Source organism: Vigna radiata, chromosome 5 (genome assembly GCF_000741045.1).
Source record: "Vigna radiata var. radiata cultivar VC1973A chromosome 5, Vradiata_ver6, whole genome shotgun sequence".
Classification (NCBI taxonomy): Eukaryota; Viridiplantae; Streptophyta; class Magnoliopsida; order Fabales; family Fabaceae; genus Vigna; species Vigna radiata.
The window spans coordinates 8,986,723-9,007,403 of record NC_028355.1 but is presented as its reverse complement, the minus strand read 5'-3'; the positions used below and the strand labels follow the sequence as shown (position 1 = coordinate 9,007,403).

Below are 20,681 nucleotides of genomic sequence, written 5' to 3'. Positions count from 1 at the left end.
AGTGTTTAATAAACACAATCTATGATAAAAAAAACGTTATGGTTGATTCTTCAAATCGTCCTTATAATTTTACAGTTAATTACAGAAGTTCCACCACCTCTTGTATTAGTACACCAGTGAGACTAACGTCATTCAACATCATTCTTAAACATTCTTTTCATAATGAAATAAGGATTTTCAGTATGCAATGAGAAAGAAGATAAAAGTTATATTAAATTCTTTAATATATAATTAGGAGTGCAGGAAAAACACAATAAGGTGCACGAAAGAGCCTCTACATTAGGCATCACGTATGTTTTATTTTGATAAAGAAAAGTTTAGTGTTGATAAAGATAAAAGGTAGAAAAGTGAATGTTAAAAGTTTACAGAGTGTGAAGGTAATATAATAGAACTCTTTATCTATCTTCATATTATATTCCAACTTCTAATTGAACTGCATGATCAGGACGTTTCAAAAGCCATAAGGCTTCTTCCTACACCCCATTATTTTCTTCCTACACCCCAAAAGTTTCATAATGGCTAAAATGACATTTTTCTCCTTCATTGCTTCCTTCTCTAGAAGCCCACATTCGTGCAGCGTGCCACCCCATTGGCTGCCGGATTGTGAGGAGTGTAATTGTCTAAATAGTCTAGCTGAAAGTCTCTTCCTATATCCTTCTCTAAGTTTGATTCATTCACAATTATACATGCATGAAGGGTGTTAGAAATTGGGTTAGGATTTAATTTTGAGTGTGTTATTGTTAGATTTTGACCTTAAGGTCATTTTTGGGAATACTATTGATATTCTTATCTTATTTTCTATTCGGAATTATAATTTTAAAATTTACAAGGAACTTAAAGTAGAAAATGTAGTTTAATTTTGTTCTATATTGATTGAAGAAAAGTGTTATAAGAATTTTAATATTGAATTTCATGTTGTTAAATAAATGTAGAAGATAGAATGAGCTTGGTTTCCACGTATTTTTCTGTTTGTGAATGATTTGATTTACAATTGACATAAATTATTTTATCAATTGATTCTAATGTTTTTAGGAACAATTTTTTTTCTCATAATATATTAATTTACAATATCTTACTTTTTTATAATTTTATATTAAGTAATTAAGAAAATTTGTTATTGATATAACATTATTGTATTTTGATTTAAATATAACATTATTAAAAGTTATATTTTTCATTATCTCTTGTTTTATTTCTTAATGTTATGTAATATGTACATAAGATGCACGAAAATCAATGTATTCAACTTACATTGAACTCTTCTTTATCGAAGCATATATAAGAGTTAAAAAATAAGTAAGACACTTCCCTTGAATCATAACATCCGGGATACATACAATATAGGATAATAAAATATAGGATAATATTTTATTATAATATTATAATAAAATAATATTATAATATAGGATAAACATAAAGATTATATATATATATATATATATATATATATATATATATATATATATGTAAACATATAAATTGGATATTAAGTTTTATTAGAAATTTAGTTAGAATGCTGAGTTGTTTATTAGAACTAACAAACTCAATAATAAAATCTACAACAACTTTTCTCCCAACAAAAATGAATTAATATTTTATTTTATTATGAAACTTTGGATTTGAAGCTATATGAAAAATTATCTTATTGTCACAATACAACTTTATTGTTCATTTTTTAAAATTTTTAACTAGGAAGAGTTATTTTCATCCAAATTCATTATTCATTTTATTTGACTTTATGTATGATTTTAACACTTGAATAAAGGTAATTGACTTAACTTTAGTAAATAAATTGTCTTTTACTTAGAAATTATAGAATGAGATATAAAGAATCATGTATGTGGAAATCCAATATATTTTGTGTGAGTTGCACCACTTTTTGGAAGAATTAAATAATTATAACTTGAGTTCCAAAGTTATCCAAAGTTATAATTGAACGTTGAAGGGCAATTAAAGCATAATTTAAATTTGGCCTTTAAAATTGAGTAGTAATGTTTGTGATTAAATCATGCAAGAAAATTTTTATAACAAAGAAACCTTGAACACTAGATTTAGGACTAAACAATAGAGGAAACTTCCAATGTTGACCATCACACGGGTTTGAGCTAAAAGGCAACCCACCATGGATAGGAGTTGAAGTTATGTCTTAAAAGTCTACAAAAACAAAGTTATAATATGTTATGTTTGGCTTATTCTTTAAGATTTCTTTAGAACATTTCTCTGATAATTATTAAAAACCTTTGTAAGATACACGAGGGAACAACTCCTAGTTCTTGTTGTTAGATTCATCATGATGAGTAATTAAATTTTCTTGTGTTGGGATAGAATGTAGCTTTTCTAAATACTATATACTGGTACCGGTTTCTATTCATTTAAATGCTTTATAAAGATGATGATGATTTGATTCGTGTTAACTGTTGAAATGAACTTATCACTCATCTTACTTTATTAACTTGAATTGAGTTTGAAAACTTATCTAAGTTAAGATCCAATTACTTTTAGGTGTTAGGAATATATCTATATGCCTTAGTTGGTTATAAAGTTTTGTTCATAAAGCAATTATTCATTCAATCAGGAGTGAAGGAATCACACTGAGTTTGAACTTCTTAGGTTCTAAAGTGAAGGAACTGATTTAAAAATTAACACAATTATTTTTAGGAACATTGAGTAATGATTTGATCAATAATAATGTAGTACAAGAAGAGTAGTGAAACTCGATCTCTACCCGCTCATTCTCATTAGTTTTATTCAAACTTTAATTGCATCCATCTTTCACTCACCTTAAAACAACCAAAACACAATTTCATTCCAAATCTTGATAGATTCAAGGTTATTGATAAATCTAATCAAATCCTATTAGATACAACACTTGTTTACTACAATTGAGCCAGTTCATTTTCTGGTATTTGACAAAATAGGTCAACGTTCACACATAGCCTAGGTCATATATATATATATATATATATATTCAACTTCCACACTAAATCAGATAATGACACTTTGTTTCATATTTTTCTAAGATATAAGATTCCCTCCAAGTAATACACAATATCACGCGGTAGATCTCTTGTCCATGGGACAATAAGCTTAATTTGCATCACAAGATAATTCCTATGAGAAGTGTGACAATAAAACACTAAGTGATCTACCTCAACCCCAATTCAATCCAAAAATTTTGCACAATAGCCTAAATTTAACCAAGCTCATGATAATTACTTCAAGTCGTAAATAAATCAATATAATTTATAAAATAAACCATACTTCTCTTGAGTAACAAATCAAGGAGGTTGTTCCATGTAAATCTCCTACTTGAAATCATCATGAAGAAAGACATTTTTAATGTCAAACTGGTGAAGAGGTCGATGGTGAATGACAATCATGACAAATAAAAGAATAATGATGTCGATCTTAGTCATAGGAGAAAAAGTATCATAGTAATTAATCTCATAGATATGAATTTATCGCTTAATTAGTTATAAAAATAAGGATGACTTTGTTAAACTAAGNTAGATATGAATTTATCGCTTAATTAGTTATAAAAATAAGGATGACTTTGTTAAACTAAGAAGATGGTGAGTTGGTTTTACAATCTTTATTCTAAAAAAAGCATTTTACTTAAATCTTTCTCAGTTTTAAAATCAATAATGCTATAATATTGATAAACATTTAATTAATTATTTTGTTTAACGTTTCGTAAACACTTAACTCTTAGATTTCTCTTTATATTAATCAGTTATGTTAAGACATGATCGTCTAGAGATTAGACCGTTTAAGCAACTCAGATTTTGAAATTTAACAAAAAGTATTAAACGAGATACCACTATGTATGAAAGTTGTTTTAAAAAAATAGTGTTTAAGAGAAAAAAAAATTGAAACATCTTTTATAGACAAAATCAAGCTTATAATACTGTTTTCTAGACTATATTGTGTGATGGACAAAGCTTTTTGATAAAAGGAAGTGTCTATCTTAATGAATCATCTAATAAACAATATAGACAACAAATGGCTTTTTATATACAACATTTAAACGCCTAAACGAACAAAGTCTTATAATCAAGTATTCTATGAACACAAGTTTCTATCTCATGATAACACTGAAACTTAAAATATGTTTTTATTAAAAAACAATGTTAAGTTCAAGCAAGCGTCTCAAAATTTTTTTATAGCATCTAATGTTTCACATCATCCAATGATCATATATGTTGAATGTTTTACCAAATGAAGCATTTATTAATAAAATGAAAAATGCTAAAATGTTTTGAACACGTAATACAGTCTAACGCTTATCAACATACAAAATATTTAATTCATGTACGATAAAGTGTTTGGATGCTTGTATACCTTGCTCTTGATATTTGTGCATATCACAAGAAGCAGAAAGACTTAATCAGAATCATTGCACCTAAGAAAAAGGTGTTGAGAGATATGAGGAACATTCTAGGAATGTTTCACTTGAAGACTTCTATTTTGACACATCGTACAAGCTATGTTTTGATAAAGGCTATGACAAAGCATTGTATCTTTGCAAAGTAAACTTTGGTCTGACTTCTCACCTAAATGTTACCTACTTTACATGAAGTCAACCTCTCTATGTAACGATCATTTCACAAGAAAATATATAAATAGACAAAAGCTTGAAGAGAAGACAAGAAGGATAATATAGTGAACTCGTGAATACTCAAAAAAGCTTATTGTGCTCATACATCATTTGAAGTTAAATTTTCTAAGAGAGAAAAACCTTAACAATATCTCAAATTTCTTTGTATTGTATGTATCCTCCCTTTAAGAGTTATCAATCTGTATTTTCTCATAACATTGATTGTGTTCTACATTCTAAAGAGAATTAAAACACTTGATGTTTAGCTCAATTAAGTTAAACAGTCTAGATGAGTCGTTTAAGGTTGAGACCAAAAGTGGTTAGAATACTTGTATACCAAGAGTAATTAAACTCATACTAATCATGTTGACAAGGTGAAACAGGAATTATGAGAATACTCTTTGTTAACTGATAACGGTTGATTTTACTGTTATCTGTGATGCAATTTTGATACTAAATCAACTCTCTTTTACTTTGAAGCTTGCTTAAACTCTAGTTTTTAGTTGAAATTTGTGAATAAGTAAGTCGAGGTTATACTTAATGACTTTTATCACTAATTTCATCAATTTTGTAGGTTATTGGTATATTTTGGAAGAGGAGCAAAGTATTAAGGAGTTGGAACCTAGGAAGGATAGTAAAAGCACCATAATAGAAGGTTGCAGAAGGCTTAAGGATGCCTGGTTGCCCTTGTCTGGGGCCTTGGTTGTGGGTTGTCCTCTTCAGGGGCGCTGAGTGGTGGAGGCCACACATTCACGCCTGGTTGCCCTCTTTTGGGGTGCTCAGCGCCAATCTTTACGCAGTCTCGCCTGGTTGCCCTCTTTTGGGGCGCTCAGCACCAATCTTCGCGCAGTCATGCCTGGTTGCCCAACTTAGGGAGTTGAGTGTTGATGACATGGGCCTATGTGGTACTTTTGATCTATTTAAAGACTTTTACGCATTAGGGTGGATATCTTTTGACGGCTGAAGCACAGAAACCCTATTTTCGACCCTTTGGAGGAAGATTGGGCATACGGGAGCTTTCCTTTTCTCTTTCTAGGGTTTCCATCTCATTTTCATTCTTCCATATTAAGCCAAGGTTCTCCATGACAATGGAGATCTAAATTCATTTGTTATTAGGGAAAGATGTAACCTCCTAATGAACATGTTTTGAATATCATGTGCTTCTTTCATTAAATGTTAGTGTTTGTCTCCTATTCTTAATGATTGTTATGTTTTGGCCATTCATAGCTTGATGATTGAATTTATGTGATATTGGGAAATACTCATGAACCATGATTTGAAGGACGTTTTGTTGTCTTAAGCTTCTTTTCTTAATGTGGAATTGATTGTTAGGTTTTCAAGGGATTAAGTTCTAATAATCAAGGCTAGGCTTTTTACGCCAAGGGATTGGGCTCTAAGTAATTTAGAAAGTGACATTAGCATCACAATGAAGAAGATGAGTTATAATATGCATGAAAGTGAAGTAGGTGAAATCTAACCCCAACAACATCATCATCTCATATCATCAATTTCATCCACTCATTCTTGTTTTAGTCTCAAAAGATCAACTTTACTTTTAAAGCATCATATTTACTTTTATTGCATTTTCATTTCATCCAATGGAATCGTTCTTTAGTCTTAACTAGTTAAGGTATTATACGATTGTTAGTGTCACACGACTCTCTTGGGAAACGATACTTGATACAATTCGGTACACTTGTCGATTCCTTAACATAAACCTAGAGAGGTAAAACTCCTATAGTATTCTTGAAGATTAGTGAAACACCTTAAGAGTTCTTAAGAGAGAACTGGATATAGCTTAGGTTGAGTGAACCGGTATATAAAATTTATGCTTTACTACTTTTCTCTTTAAAACATTTTCCATACATGTATTTCATAAAAAAACAACTTCTAACCATCTTATTTCAATTATATATCTTTTACAATCCATTAGACGTTGTTTTGTGAAAGTATTTTAAGAACATTATTCACCTCCTCTAGTGTTTTCTTGTGATTTCAAGTTATTTAGGAGAAATAATTGATTAGTGTTATAAAAACCTCTCAACAATATTTTAATCCATTAAAAAAATTAATCAATTAAAATTGCTAAGAAACCTTTTAAGCTTGATTTTATTTTTAGAAAAACATTTTATCTTTTAGAAATAAGTTATTTGTTAGTCTTTGAAAGTTTTGGTTAGTACCTTGTGTGAGAGAAACAAACAAATCAAAGAAAGTTACATCGTAAATTTTGATTATCATAAGCATCTTTCAACATCATAGAAAAAACTTCTTCATCACTAAGGTTTTCCTGGAGGTTTTTCTGAATATCAACATTAGCTATTATGACTGCATAGACCCATCTACAACACACAGGTTTTCTTACCAGGAGGTAAGGGAACAAGCTCCTAAGTACCACTATATTCAAGTGCATTAATTTTATCAATTATGGCTTGTCATCATCGAAGGTGACCAAAAGCCTTATAAACATTGTTAGGAACAATAATGGTAGAAAATGAGAGAAAAAAAATGAGTAAATAAGATTGTAAAGAAATCTAATAAAAGAGAACAAGTACTTTAAGAATAAATAAAAATAAGCAAGAAAAAAGAAAATAACAGAAAAAAATTCCATGAAAATTTCAAGGAATGTTCATAAGAGATAAACTAAAAGAATTATAAAAAGATATAAGAAAACTTTATATTTTTAAAACTCTTAAATAAAATAATATTTTGTGATTATTAAAATGTTCTAAAATCCAAGGGTCACCAAGAAACACAGGTGGGATGAAACTCATAAATGTAAAAGTCACAAGAAGAGTTTATAATCAACTAATGTCACTTTCTTAAGTGTGATTATGATTATAACTATTTCGCTCTCCATGAGACATATATGCTTTTTAAAACTATAATGATGAGCTTCTCCTTAAGTTTAGGAGCAACTATTTGTCTTTTTATAGTTTCAAGGAATCACCTCAGTGATATGATTAATTATGAGTTAACCAAATGTTAAACATATGACTAGTTAGTTAACTATAGCCCGGGTAATTTTACTTGCATTTGGATTTCCTAATGTATCTAAACACTTGGGAGGTGTCTTTTCCTATTCAAAATCATGTCATGGTCCTTATAAAAGAGATTCAACCCTTTTTTAAAATCATTTTTGAAGATTGAATAAATTCTCCTTATGAGTTCACTTTGAAAGTCTCGAGGGTTTTCTACTCTTGTCTTACCTTTTATATTGAGAAACTTTCTAAAGTGACAAATCTTACTACACTTATTTGAGAGCCATCATAGGTGGTGTGTTTTTTATCCTTTCTATGTCTCAATCCACTTTCTAATCACTTTTGCAAAATATTTTTATTTTACACAACATTCAATCACCATGGTTACATATGTTTTCACAAGCTTTTTCTTCTTCAAAACATCTTAAGTTGATCAAGATCCTTCCAACCTCCGAAGGTTCACATCAAAATCAAACATTAAAAAAATATAAAAAAAATACGGATTACTAGTATATCAAATACCTTTTTTCTAAAAGGAATAAGGCAAGCATGATTAAGAGAGAAAAAAAATTAGGATAAAAGACCTATGGTATGATATTTTTGATTGACCAATGACATGTGCACTTTGAGCTTCAATTTGAGTTTGAAAAGAATTAAGAATAATCAATACAGGATCGTACAGGAAGAACATGTTGATCAAATGAAAAATGTTACATGAAGGATAAAAAAAAAGGTATGTCCTCAAAGAAAGTAACATAAGCAAGCATATGAAAACATTTTATTAAACGAGAATAACATTTATACCATTTTTTAAGGTGAAAATATCTCAAAAAAGTACACTTAAAAGCCTTGCATAAAACTTATTGGGACCTAGAGGGACATTATGAGAAACAAGTACATTTAAACACATGATGAGAGATGTGATATATATGGCCATTTAAAAATATTATACATTCAACTACATTTTTTAGAGAGAAAAAAACATCCCATTGATTAAGAAATAGACATCGAGTGTTGAATTTGTCCTATGATAAAAGGAAACATTATTATTCAATATTAAAAAGCATGAAATTTCAATCAGATATGCATTGCCTATGTATAATCACCACACACCCTACATTAATATTAGTCGATGCTCGTGCATAAACATCATACACCTTGCATTAATGCTAATAAATGTCCATGCATAATGTTCACACACTGTGCTTCAATATTAACCAATGTCCATGTACAAAATTACTGCAAGAAAAACTCATCCTAGCATTCATTATCTGCCCAGCTAGGAGCTGTCATGTGTCATAGTTCTCCACTTTCAAATTTGATCAACTAGGACATGTCATATGTCGTAATCCTCCACTCTTATATCAAACCAACTAAGAATTGTCATGTCATGTCTTTCTTCCTCAAGCAGGTCTGCAAATATAACCTTGTCTCATCTTCACTGCATAGCAACTGTCGAACCTCCACATAGTCACATGGGCAACCAAATCGCACCCCCACAAGCGATGCACAACCATCGCATGAGCATGCAAAAATGCCACCACTACATAAAACCTCCACTACGTAGATCGAGCATCACCCTAGAAACAAATCTTCATTGTCACTGTGTCACTGACTATGATGCATATTAAGCTTCGTCATAAGTTATCACGCGCAAGAACATTGTAGCCATCTCCGCATGCCACCACCATAACATATCCATCCCTACAAGCTTCACATGCACATTAGTAGAGTTGAACAAACCACCATTGCTACACTCACCAGACCAGAAGGTGCCCGAAAGACGCACACGAGCCACCACGAGCTATACCATGCAAACAATAAAGAAAATTTGTAAACCGCAAAACACTTCCTCCATGAACCTACCACAAATCAGGACTCAAACATATAAGATCTCTATCCTTTATCACTCATTGAGCCACACAAGCACCAAGTGCGACCTCCTCTACATATTTAGGAGCACACTCGCAAAAAACCACAAACTCCACTACAAATCTAGTGTGATTCATATTCCTTGCACCTCCATGAACCTGACTACAAATTCACTGTGCCAATATGACACTGATAGTGATCATTCCATTAAATTTCTCATTGCAACTTTAGTAAACAAGGATGATTCTCCAACAATAAGGAATTAATCTTTTTTGATGTGGAAGATCAGACCAAGTTATAACCACAGAGCATACTAAGAAAAATTCTACTAAACCATAGCTCTTGATACCACTTGTTGGAAAAAATGCATCATCAATGAAGAACATTATTGTCTTTACCCCCAAGAATCACCCTACTAAAAAAGAAATAATATCAAGACAAGGATACACAAGAATATAACATGGAAACTCTAAAATTGGAGAAAAACCACGGTCATTGTCTAATGACAACCAGAGAATAACATTATGTGAAAATTTGTACAACACATAGACTACCCTCCCATGCTCTTTGACCCCAAGTACACCCACACTCTCTAAGCAAGAATTTAACCCAAACCATTGAAGATTATGTGTTTTGATTTTGTGTGATTGATTTTTTGATTGAGATTGAAAGTAAAGAGAACGAGATGGAAAGTGTATGTGAGAATGAATTTTATTATTTTAATTAATCATGAAAAACGTGGATTTGGCCGATGCAACAATTCTAGTTATTTTAAATAAACTTATAAATTAATCTTAAATTGAGTATTTTATTTTAAAATAATATTAAATAATATACGACAGATATGTGTTACCAAACGTGTCAACAACCCTGATGCTGAATAGGAACGTTGTTTGCTACTGGGGTAAACTTTAAAGTTTTTGAAAATTAGGAAACAAAGCCAATACTCTTGAAAGTAGAGAGACCAAACGTCTCAAAGTTTTGAGCAGAGGCCATTTCCAATTTTTCGTATCACTAAATGAATATGTGTTTATCCTATCCGTTTCATCTTCTTCCTAAAGATAGTTTGTGCTTTGTAAGTGTAATTCACATCAATGTCAACAAATCCTTCCACTGTTGTGCTGATGTCTCTTTCACAAACTTCTTTCAATTTAATGATGCCTTTTTGACAAACTTACTTTATTAAAGAAATATGTTGAACTGTAAAATTCAAAATATATTTTGTATTTTAAATTACACAATTCAAAATATAAATTTGTATTTCAAATATGAATTTAAAACATAATATGTAATATAATTTTTTATTTTGGTTTACCTTATATAAATTTGTATTTTGAATTGAGAATTCAAAATATATTTTGTATAATTTAAATCATAAATTTATAAATTATAAATTATTTTATTTCATAATATAAATATTTCGAATTGGGAAACATGATATTTAACGTTTCACGTATAACTCAATCTGAAACGTTCCTAATTAGGCAATTTGAAACTTAAATGGTAGGATAAATTTAGAATTTTCAAATTTATAAGGTTCGTGTTAAAATTATGGAGATGAAGGAAGAAAGACCTTAAACGAATTTCTGGCCGATGTTGAAAAGAATGATGATGTGGTGTCTTACTTTTTTTTCTATTATTATTCCAAAATCATATCTTTTAAATAAAACTAATGAGTTGTTCAAAAGAAGTGTCTTGAATGATACAAAATAAAGTTTGAAAAAAGTATTTTAAATAAGTTCCTAAAATTCATTTTCAATATCTTCTAATACTTAATAAACTTACACAAAAAAAAAATGCAAAAAACAATAAAAGAAGATTCCTGAATTTGCAACGAAGGTTCCAACCCATTCGGTGAACTTAAACAAGCGTACAAACACAGTCGGAAAAAAAAAATATCTCAAAAATAATTAATGTTATGCTATTAAAATATCCTGAAAATAATTCATTTTTATATAAACAAAAAGGAAGTTGAATGTTTACATCCAAAGCAAGATGTAAAAGTAGTTATCTAAAACTAGGATGCTCTTCCCATGTTCAACCAATAATTCATTTCTGAAATTAGGTAAGGGAGGGAACATGGCCGGATTGATGAACTTATCACAACAATCTTTTTGTTATGTCACTACTGATATAATGTGAATTATTTAGCAACTTCATCAATCATTCATATTTCTGGCTTTCAAGTTATGGTTGTCATTGGTAAATGTTAAACAGGGACATATAAAAGGTAACATACATGTCCTAACCCAACTTGTTTAAGTGGTGTTGTTCTTTGACTTAGAGTAATTGCACTTTAGACCCATAATGCATGTGTGTTAGAAGAGTACAAAAACAAAAAAAGGTGTAGAAAATAAAATTGTTTATAGATGGGTTGGTAGGATGAACGGTGGCACTCGTGCCACCTACCCATCGATGGCCTAAGAACTTCTCAACTAGTCAAACAAAGGCATCAAATTTGAATTGAGAGTTATACCCGTCAACATTCACTTATGCAGCTCATTTCATCATATTTTTCTTTTGCAAATAAAAAACTCTTTTTTATACCATTTAAATGTTATAGTTTAATTTCTTTCGAAACCCTTTTCTGCAAATGGGATGTATATTTCAAGAAAATGAAATATTATTCATTTGTTTGTGATTCACAATTACGATTTGATGTGTGGATAAATAATATAGAAAGTTAGCAATTGACCAACTCACAGGTGTAAGACCAACTTGCTCTATCTACCTACCACCTTATTATTTTCAGCCTATTCAAGAAGAGAGGTCTAAATAAATAGCCTTCAATATCCAGTCTAATTAACTCACCCTTTTTGCCACACCAGTTTCTTCATCTCCACTCTTCTAGTCTTCATCTCTATCTCCATCAAATTTAACTAGTAAGATCTCTCTCCCTCAGCCCAATGATTTGTTGAATTTTGTTTATTGATTTTAATCTGTTTGTGCCTTTGTCTAAGAGAAATATTGTTTGTTCTGTGAATTTAATTTCAGTGGCTGCAGAACAGGTGTTGGTTGATGAAATCTCTTATCCTTCTAAGATCACTGCTACCAAGCCCCTGTCTCTGCTGGGTCATGGTAAGTTACCTGTTTCCTCTACTATGTTTCTTCTCTGGGATGAGGTTAAGATTTGATAGTGTTGTGTATGCTCATGTTAAATGTTTTCACCAAGTTAAAAGTTAAAGCAGTAAACTTAATACAAGGATCTAAGATCATAGACTTAAAATCTCTGTTCAACATCAATATAACTGCTGAAGTGTTGGCTGTGATTTGATTCATCTATGAGTAGCAAGTAGACTCAACTTGATTTCCCTCTTTGATCAGGAATCACCGACATGGAGATCCACTTTATCCATGTGAAATTCTATTCAATCGGGGTCTATTTCGAGCCTGAAGTAGTAAGCCACTTGCAGCAGTTCAAAGGAAAACCAGCAAAGGAGCTGGAAGAGAATGATGAGTTCTACGATGCTCTTATTTCTGGTAAGTGTTTAACAATGATAGTTCTAAAGTTCTGTGAAATATCAGTTTAATAAGAGTTCATCTAATCATTAAAATAATAATGATGTGGTTTAATGGTGTTCTTAATGTGGTTTCTAAGGTAATTATTATAAAGGCTAATAAGTTATCAAACATATTGTATGTACAGCTCCGGTTGAAAAGTTTATTAGACTTGTGGTGATTAAAGAGATCAAGGGTGCACAATATGGGGTTCAGATTGAGAGTGCTGTGAGGGATAGGTTGGCAGCAGAGGACAAATTTGAGGAAGAAGAAGAAGAGGCTTTGGAAAAAGTCATTGAATTTTTCCAGTCTAAGTACTTCAAGAAGCATTCAGTGATCACATACCATTTCCCAGCAAATTCTGCTACTGCTGAGGTAAAACATCATTATCAACTTATTGCTGATTACATTTGAGATAACCTTAAAGTTAAAATGAATTCACTGTTTATTGTATATGTTATGCAGATTGTGGTATCTTTGGAGGGGAAAGAAGACTCAAAGTTTGTGTTAGAGAATGGCAATGTGGTGGAGGCCGTCAAGAAATGGTACCTTGGTGGCTCAACAGCAGTGTCTTCCACAACCATTCAATCTCTGGCTGCCACTTTTTCTCAGGAGCTCTCCAAGTGAACATAACTTAATCTTGGAGTTATGTTTTGTATTTTTAAGTTGTAGTAATTGAATTTTTCTTCACACAATGTTTGAGGATCTCTACTTCTGAATAATGTTAATCTTGTGACTTACCAAATTTTCAAGTGCTCTATGTATGGTTATTATTCTTCATCTGGTTACAACACATCATAATTCAACATCATATACACTTAGTGAGTTTTTACTTTTGAAGGTGAGCATTTTCTTTACACATAATTCTAACACTACCGAAAACCAAAATCTGCGACCACTAGCCTTAAAAAGTATTGAACCTGTTACAGTAATCTTTCTAGTGGGTTATAGATGAATACATTTTAATTTTCTCTTCTGTATATAATATTTTTTTATATTAAAATAATTTTGTATCACACTAAACTACGTAAAAAAAGATTATGATTTCTTTACTTGCTAATCAGTTTAATAGCCTGGCATATGTAATGTAGGTTTTTGTTTGTCTTTTGTATCAATGCATTGTTCACTTTCGAATCCTCTAACATAACTTTATATCCATGGTTTCACACGTAAGCATTTGTTTTGAAGCAAACAAAGAATCTAAAACTTGATGGAGTAATAGTTCTAGTATCGATTAAAAGTTTTCTATAAAAAATTAGAAAAATGATACTTTGACAACATTTTTTTTACAACATTTTAATATCATCTATGTGTCATTCTATAATTGACCCAAAATTATTCCATAATCAATAATAATACTCATAAACATTAATATAGCCCAATCACATAATGATACGTAGATGATGTTAAAATGTTGTCAAAAAAATGTTTTAGAAGTATCATTATCCAAAAAAAATTATGTACGATTATTTTAGATATTTTCAAAATGCATTCTCTTATAAATTAAAATAAGTTTTGATAATAACATTTAAAACAAATTAATATTAAATATTTGTGTAAATTAATTTATAAAAGAACAAATTTAACACAATAGGATCCCAACTATGAAATGACTCGTTCCTTAGTCTAAGTGTACCCTAAATTGTTAGCGTTAGAGTTGCTCATTGCACCCAACTCAAGTGGGAGCCCATTCAAACCTTACACTTTATAGTTTTTTCTTCCAGCACTCCCATAATTTTTAAAATAACTATTTTGTCCTTTATCATACATTGAAAACAAATTTTCTAAAATAAACTTTTTTGGAACAAATTCTTTTTTATATTTATTGAAACGGTAGAATAGCACATTTTTTTAAGGTATGTTGCACGTATTTCTTACTTTCGGATTATAAGGTCACAAATTTTGATTTATCTATTTTATTAACAATCGTGATTTTGTGAAGTCATAAAATGACAAATTTAAATAAAATTGACGAGTTGCTATTTCGTTAATTTATAAACAATAAATAAAATTTAATTAGACCACACATGTTCCGGTATAGGGTCGAGCTCCAAACCTACACAATTTCTTCTTCACGAACAGTCTGTTATCAAACTCCGCCAGCGTGTTCCTGCACTCCCAGTGTCCGGAGGGTACTTGCCAAAGGTACTCTGATGCTTAAGTTAGTTTTGTTATTCGATCGGGCCTTTAAATTCAGAGTTAAATGCGTAATAAATGAACTTGCCTACCTGGGACCTTTGACTTGTATTTATAGTGATGGACATGGGCCTGGTATTAAGGTTGCCTTAATCAAGGCCCAATTATGGCCAAATCACCTAAAACACGTGATTATACAAATCATTCTGAACTTACCTTAATCCTGACGATTGTTCGTCTGTGACCGTCCGGCCTTGCTACCTACCAACCGCCTTACCAAGTAACCGTACCTTGCAAGCGGATCCCGTAACCGACCGTCCGGCTATAATCCCACCGGACAATGGTCCTCAGTGTATCAGTAATGGCGGAAAGTGGAATGATGTGAAGGTTGAGTTGTGGCATTAAATGCTGGGTCTGTTTCAGGGCGAAACCGAGTCGCGTTGTTCTTCCACTATTGCCTATTCTCCACCGCCGGATGGTGATGCCCGTTCGGTCTCCGCACTTGTCATCCTCATGCCTAAATCCCTAGTGTTCGAGGCCGTCCGGTGATCCCTAATACCTGCGACCGGGCGGTGGTCCCTAGTACAACACATAAAAGAAATATATTGTGATTTAATCATATATGTGGCATGTTAAAATGTTTGACTTTTATAATAACTATTTAAAATTAAAACTACACTAAATTATAGATGATACAAAAAATTGATATGGACAATACATGAAAAATAATCTGTTATAAAACACGATTAATTTAAAAACATTTGAAACCTAATGTCAATTTAATTTTGCTTTAATTCGACTATTTTCATTTTATTGTTTAAAAATAAAGCACTGGTTTTCTTAAGTTTGTTGGGCCAAAGATACATAATATACCAACTAAATTATATTGCAAGGTTTTTTATGCTGCTATAAAAACCATGTATTAATTAGTCCCCACCAGACCTCCATAATGAGCCACGTAAACAGTACATGGTACAAAAAAAAACAGAACACTCATGTTCTCTTAACAAAGAAAAAGTATGTCGTCTTTATGTAGTGCGGAATACTAAGGTCCATCTCACACCAATACACACACATCAGTTTCTATTTTTCAATATGTAAAGTTCCAAATCCAAAACATGGGTCATGGACCCTTTTTTTAATCAGTTTCTATTTTGAGTTGCTCGTTTTTTTTAGGATAGTCTTGCATCTGTCAGCTTCAATCTTGCTGTTTAACAGAAAAATGACAAAAATATATTCAGATGAAATTTGGGATAGTTTAACATTTTTCTTTCTGATGTTTCTGTGGTTTCACAACTGATAAATTGGATCCACTTTTGAGTTAAAACTACTGTGTTTTGAGAGTAGCTTTGACGCTTTTGTTAATTGTGATTTGATACAGAAAAACAGTGACAAGCACGTTTAGGATTTGAATCCAAACACAACGTAAGAGGGGAAAATGAACTCGAGGAGGGGAAGAGAAAAGATGGTGAGTGGTCTATTTTCGATTAATGCGCAAAGAAATTTTAATTTCAACCTACAGAGTATCTTATTTCTTATTGATTGGTTGGTTGCAATCCATGGGTAGTGCTGGGATTAATTTTTATTTTCAAAATGTGGGTCCAAATATCCCACAAAGGATTATTTAGAGGACATGAAGAAAGAGAGATTATTCCATTTTGTGAACAGAAGAACAATCATGATTATCTGGTTTTATATGCTCTTGTATTCAAATTGCCCTTCAAGTCAAACAGGGAAAGAAAAAAAAAAAGGTTAAGTTAATGGGAAAACTACTCTTCATTATCTAATGACTAACTTAGTCAATGATTCTCTTTTCTTCTCATTTTCTTTCCACTCAACATATTTATGTAGGTAAAATGTTTACCCATTATGTTTTATGATAAAATCAATAAGGATTTTAATGTTGAAGTAGACCATAGGTTAACCAAACCCATGTAGCTATGTAGGCATTATGATGAACCTATAAATTCTAAAGTTGAATTAAAGGTTTTCTAGTTCTGACCTCATTCATTTGATTTAGAGAAACTTAGTTTTCCAACTACTTGAACAGATATTTAGTTTGTCTCATAAATAAACAAGAGACTTTCATAAACTTAATGTCCAAAATGTTTAAGGTGATATCATGTGAATGGTAGGAGAAGCAAGATTGAACTGTAGACCACTTTAAATGTAGAAGATCTAATACCATCCAATGAACCAACCTTGCACAATTACTTCAGCTATTTTCTGAACTCTCATAAATAAATGTACAATCTCAAACATAGGTTAGGTTGGTAGAAACATGTCAAATCTGTTCTTGAGTTACTTTCAGCTCAGTTTGTAAGTTTAATTTGTTATCAAATCTCAGCTACCATTCCCTTCTACCCCAGTAATAAATTAACACATGTCAATTGCTTGAACAATAAGTAATCATGAAAGGGTATCAGAAGATAGAAACACAAAATGGGAAAAACTACACATCCAAAATCTGTTTTTAAAGAGTAAATAATCTTGTAGTGAACATGTTATTTCATTCTCTACAAGCCACCTCATAATATATATAATCACCAAGGCTCTGCTCTAACCATGCTCAAGATGAGTATTCTCTTTTTATTTTCAAATTACTAACCTTGAAGTTGAAGAGCAGAGGACTTGACCAAAATATGTGCCCCACTGATCTAGTGACATGATACTTGTCATCGGATACTAAAGATTTACACGTAGGAATTGGGATAAATGCCCGAGCCTTTCAGGCTATAAGCAGTGGATAAAAATGAGAGAATTTAAATAAAGCTTTGGTTGATTGACAAGAGTACTATAAAAGAATAAAGACAGGTTTCAAATTATCAATTGTGATGGCATCACCATGACAGCATTTTGGTTGTCATGCTCTTGAATCCTGATTCACCAAATGCATGTTGTACTTCAGATGATGTTGCTGTATGGAAACTTCACTAGATAAGTAAAGTGAAATGAAAAGGGATGTTTTCTCTTTATGCCTTATGATCTACAATAAAATGGACAGAAGACAAACTTCCAACTTTTTTTAAATATCAAATGAATAGTAACTGTAAAAGGAGTAAGAACTATCTATCTATGCAAAAACTTTGAATAAAAATTGACAGGAGAGAGTCTGGCACATGCCACCAAGGTGGAAAGATAGTAATTTAAAAGAAGTTCTTTCTTCTTTTATGCTTATTTCTTATTGACCAATTTCTGCTTTGGATTTGGAATCAGATTTCCAACTCTTACTTTTGAAGTGCTTATACAGGACTTGGTTAATCTCTGTACTTATTAAGGTTGTTCTTCTCTACTAATTAAGGTTATTTCGATTGAAATATTTTGGACCGTGTGAATTTTCCTTTACCAAAGAATATGCCACTCACATGGAAGTGGAAAAGAGCATCCATGTTTGCTTTGACATGCAGAGAAAATAAGTGATCTTTCATGGGATGTGTGATTGATGGTCTTCTGACATTGATTGCTAAGTCACAAGCCATTAAGATTCAGTTATATATTTAGTTAGTTCTATAATCCGGATGCTGATCATGAACTAAATATGCATTAACTACTTTATTTATTTTTTTGAAACCCACTGTAGCTCTACTAAGATCATAAGGGAAGGCTTTAGGAACGTAAGCAAGAAAATTGAACTAAGTTGGAACTAGTCACAAGATTTTTCTTTTTCTCTGCGATTTTTTGGAGACAATGCCATGCATGTGTTTTCTGGAGACAATGCTATTGATCCAAGTGTCCAAACATGTGTGCATTTCTTGTTTTTCAATCTATTTGCAGACAACAAGCATTTGAGATTCAGCACTAGTTTTCATGCCAGAAAAACATGCACAAACACAGTGTGAGATCTAAAACCATAATAATCCAAACAGGCACTGTTCCCACACTAATATCTACCCCAATATCTTCAAATTTTCATAGTAGTACACAGATGCACAGTAAACATGAAAAACAGGTTCCAAATTAAACGAACTAGTCTTCATTTATTCATCCGTTCCTTGGTGGAGGGCTAAGTTTGTGATTAACCAACCTCTTCCACAGCCACTGCTAAAGACACATGTTCCTGTCCTGCTGCAGAAGCATTCCCGGCATAGTTACTATTTCCTGCAGCAACAGCTCCAGAAATGGTGGGTTGCTCAAGCAAAGATTGCCTGCAATTAGGACAAGAGGAGTGTGAGAGGAGCCATGTATCTATGCACCTTACATGGAATCCATGGTTACATTTTGGCAACACTCTTACTTTCTCCCCATCCAGAAACTCCCCAAGGCAAATCGGACAATCTGTGGCTGCAATACCAACACTACCCGAACCATAAACAACTATAGGGATCTGATGCAATGCACTCTTCTTTAGGCCTTTTGCCACCAAACGTGCTGCAGTCTCTTCTGGGGTCTCGAAAGCAAACCTGCGGCTACATCTTAGAGCACATCGCACAATTGAGTTGAGTCCCAAAGCACATATAAGCGCACAAAGCAGCGCAGCCAAGATAATCACCATATTGGTGTCAAAATTTGCATCTCCTGTGAAAGCCTCTCTTGTCCTATTCACGTTACTTGGTGCAGGCGTGCTTGAATTTGTGTCGAGCAAAAAGCGGTGATGAAGAGCCATTATCTGTGTCGACCTCATCAAAAACAGCAACAATTCAAGTGTTAAACTCTGGAATTCTTGTACCCTTTTGATTTCAGCTGAAGTATCTATCTCTGCCTCTTGAAAAGGTTGGAGAAATGAGATTGGAAATTTTGAATAAAATAGAGCCGAAACATCTCGGACGTATCTGTGGTGTAACACTCCTTGTACTGGATGGTTACTTACTTGAGTGTTGAGGACAAAGAATTTGGATGCTTGTCAGAGAAGTGTACTGCTACTGAAGCAAGCAAGAAAAGTTGTGAATTATTTTTTTCTCTTATCAACAAGAAATAAAGAAGGAGCTTAACCTTTTTGAGTTATGGCAATATCTGTCAGGAATCCCACTAGATAAAGGCTCTCAGAGAAGCATCTCTTTGGTTACTGAACACTGAATAGTATCTAAGACTTTGTAGGATGAAGACTGAAAACCAGAAGCACTTTGTTATGGAAGCACAGAAAATCAAAATCACTAATGGCTTGTCTATTCAAATTTTCACAGACCAAAGGCATCATCATGCAAAGCATGACCATGAAGAGTGCTAAAGATTTTAATTGGTCTTACCGAGCTTGTGAATTGTGATGTTTTCCAACTGCAATGGTTGGAGTTTTTCTTCATACTATTTGAGAGCACAAAATAAGAGACTAAAATTTTGTGACAGAAAAAGAAGGTGTGGATATTATGAGGCCTTGTTTTGTCTTGAAGTGGTTTGTTGTTAGTGTTTCAGAGTTGCAGAAGCAATTGGGACATAGATATTATGTTAGGAACTGAAAAGCAAAGACAGCTTCTCTGCTGTCCCCTTGTATTTATTATTATTGTTATTATCATATTAATATTATTGCAGCTAGATATGACAGTTTATTTAATTTTTAATTTAATTCTTTTTTTGCATAAGTAATGTTACTAAAACTAAATTTCAATTAATTTTAGAATGAGGAATAAAATAGGGAGTAAAAAGCAGTTGGGAATTTTAATGATGGT

General features: G+C 32.0%; 2 protein-coding genes across 4 annotated transcripts; one reads left to right on the top strand and one right to left on the bottom strand.

The window, feature by feature from the left end:
* The first annotated feature begins 12,168 nt into the window (after positions 1–12,168).
* Positions 12,169–13,703, top strand: LOC106761096 (probable chalcone--flavonone isomerase 3). The gene is made up of 5 exons (XM_014644603.2): positions 12,169–12,329; positions 12,442–12,525; positions 12,772–12,927; positions 13,094–13,320; positions 13,411–13,703. Coding segments are annotated over exons 1-5 (630 nt in total). The 5' UTR covers positions 12,169–12,328; the 3' UTR covers positions 13,573–13,703.
* A 5,108-nt stretch (positions 13,704–18,811) lies between these two features.
* On the bottom strand, positions 18,812–20,477 carry LOC106759965 (RING-H2 finger protein ATL74). 3 transcript variants are annotated; one of them, XM_014643372.2, is made up of 3 exons: positions 20,265–20,465; positions 20,011–20,123; positions 18,812–19,940 (listed from the first exon to the last, which is right to left on the bottom strand). In XM_014643372.2, exon 3 carries the CDS (start codon positions 19,700–19,702, stop codon positions 19,097–19,099), a length of 606 nt encoding a protein of 201 aa, XP_014498858.1. In that variant the 5' UTR covers positions 19,703–19,940; positions 20,011–20,123; positions 20,265–20,465; the 3' UTR covers positions 18,812–19,096. The 3 variants fall into 3 exon arrangements, with proteins under 3 accessions (XP_014498858.1, XP_022636304.1, XP_022636305.1); XM_022780584.1 differs by having other exon boundaries at positions 19,094–19,226; positions 19,316–20,123; positions 20,265–20,477; XM_022780583.1 differs by having other exon boundaries at positions 18,812–20,123.
* Between the last annotated feature and the right edge of the window lie 204 nt (positions 20,478–20,681).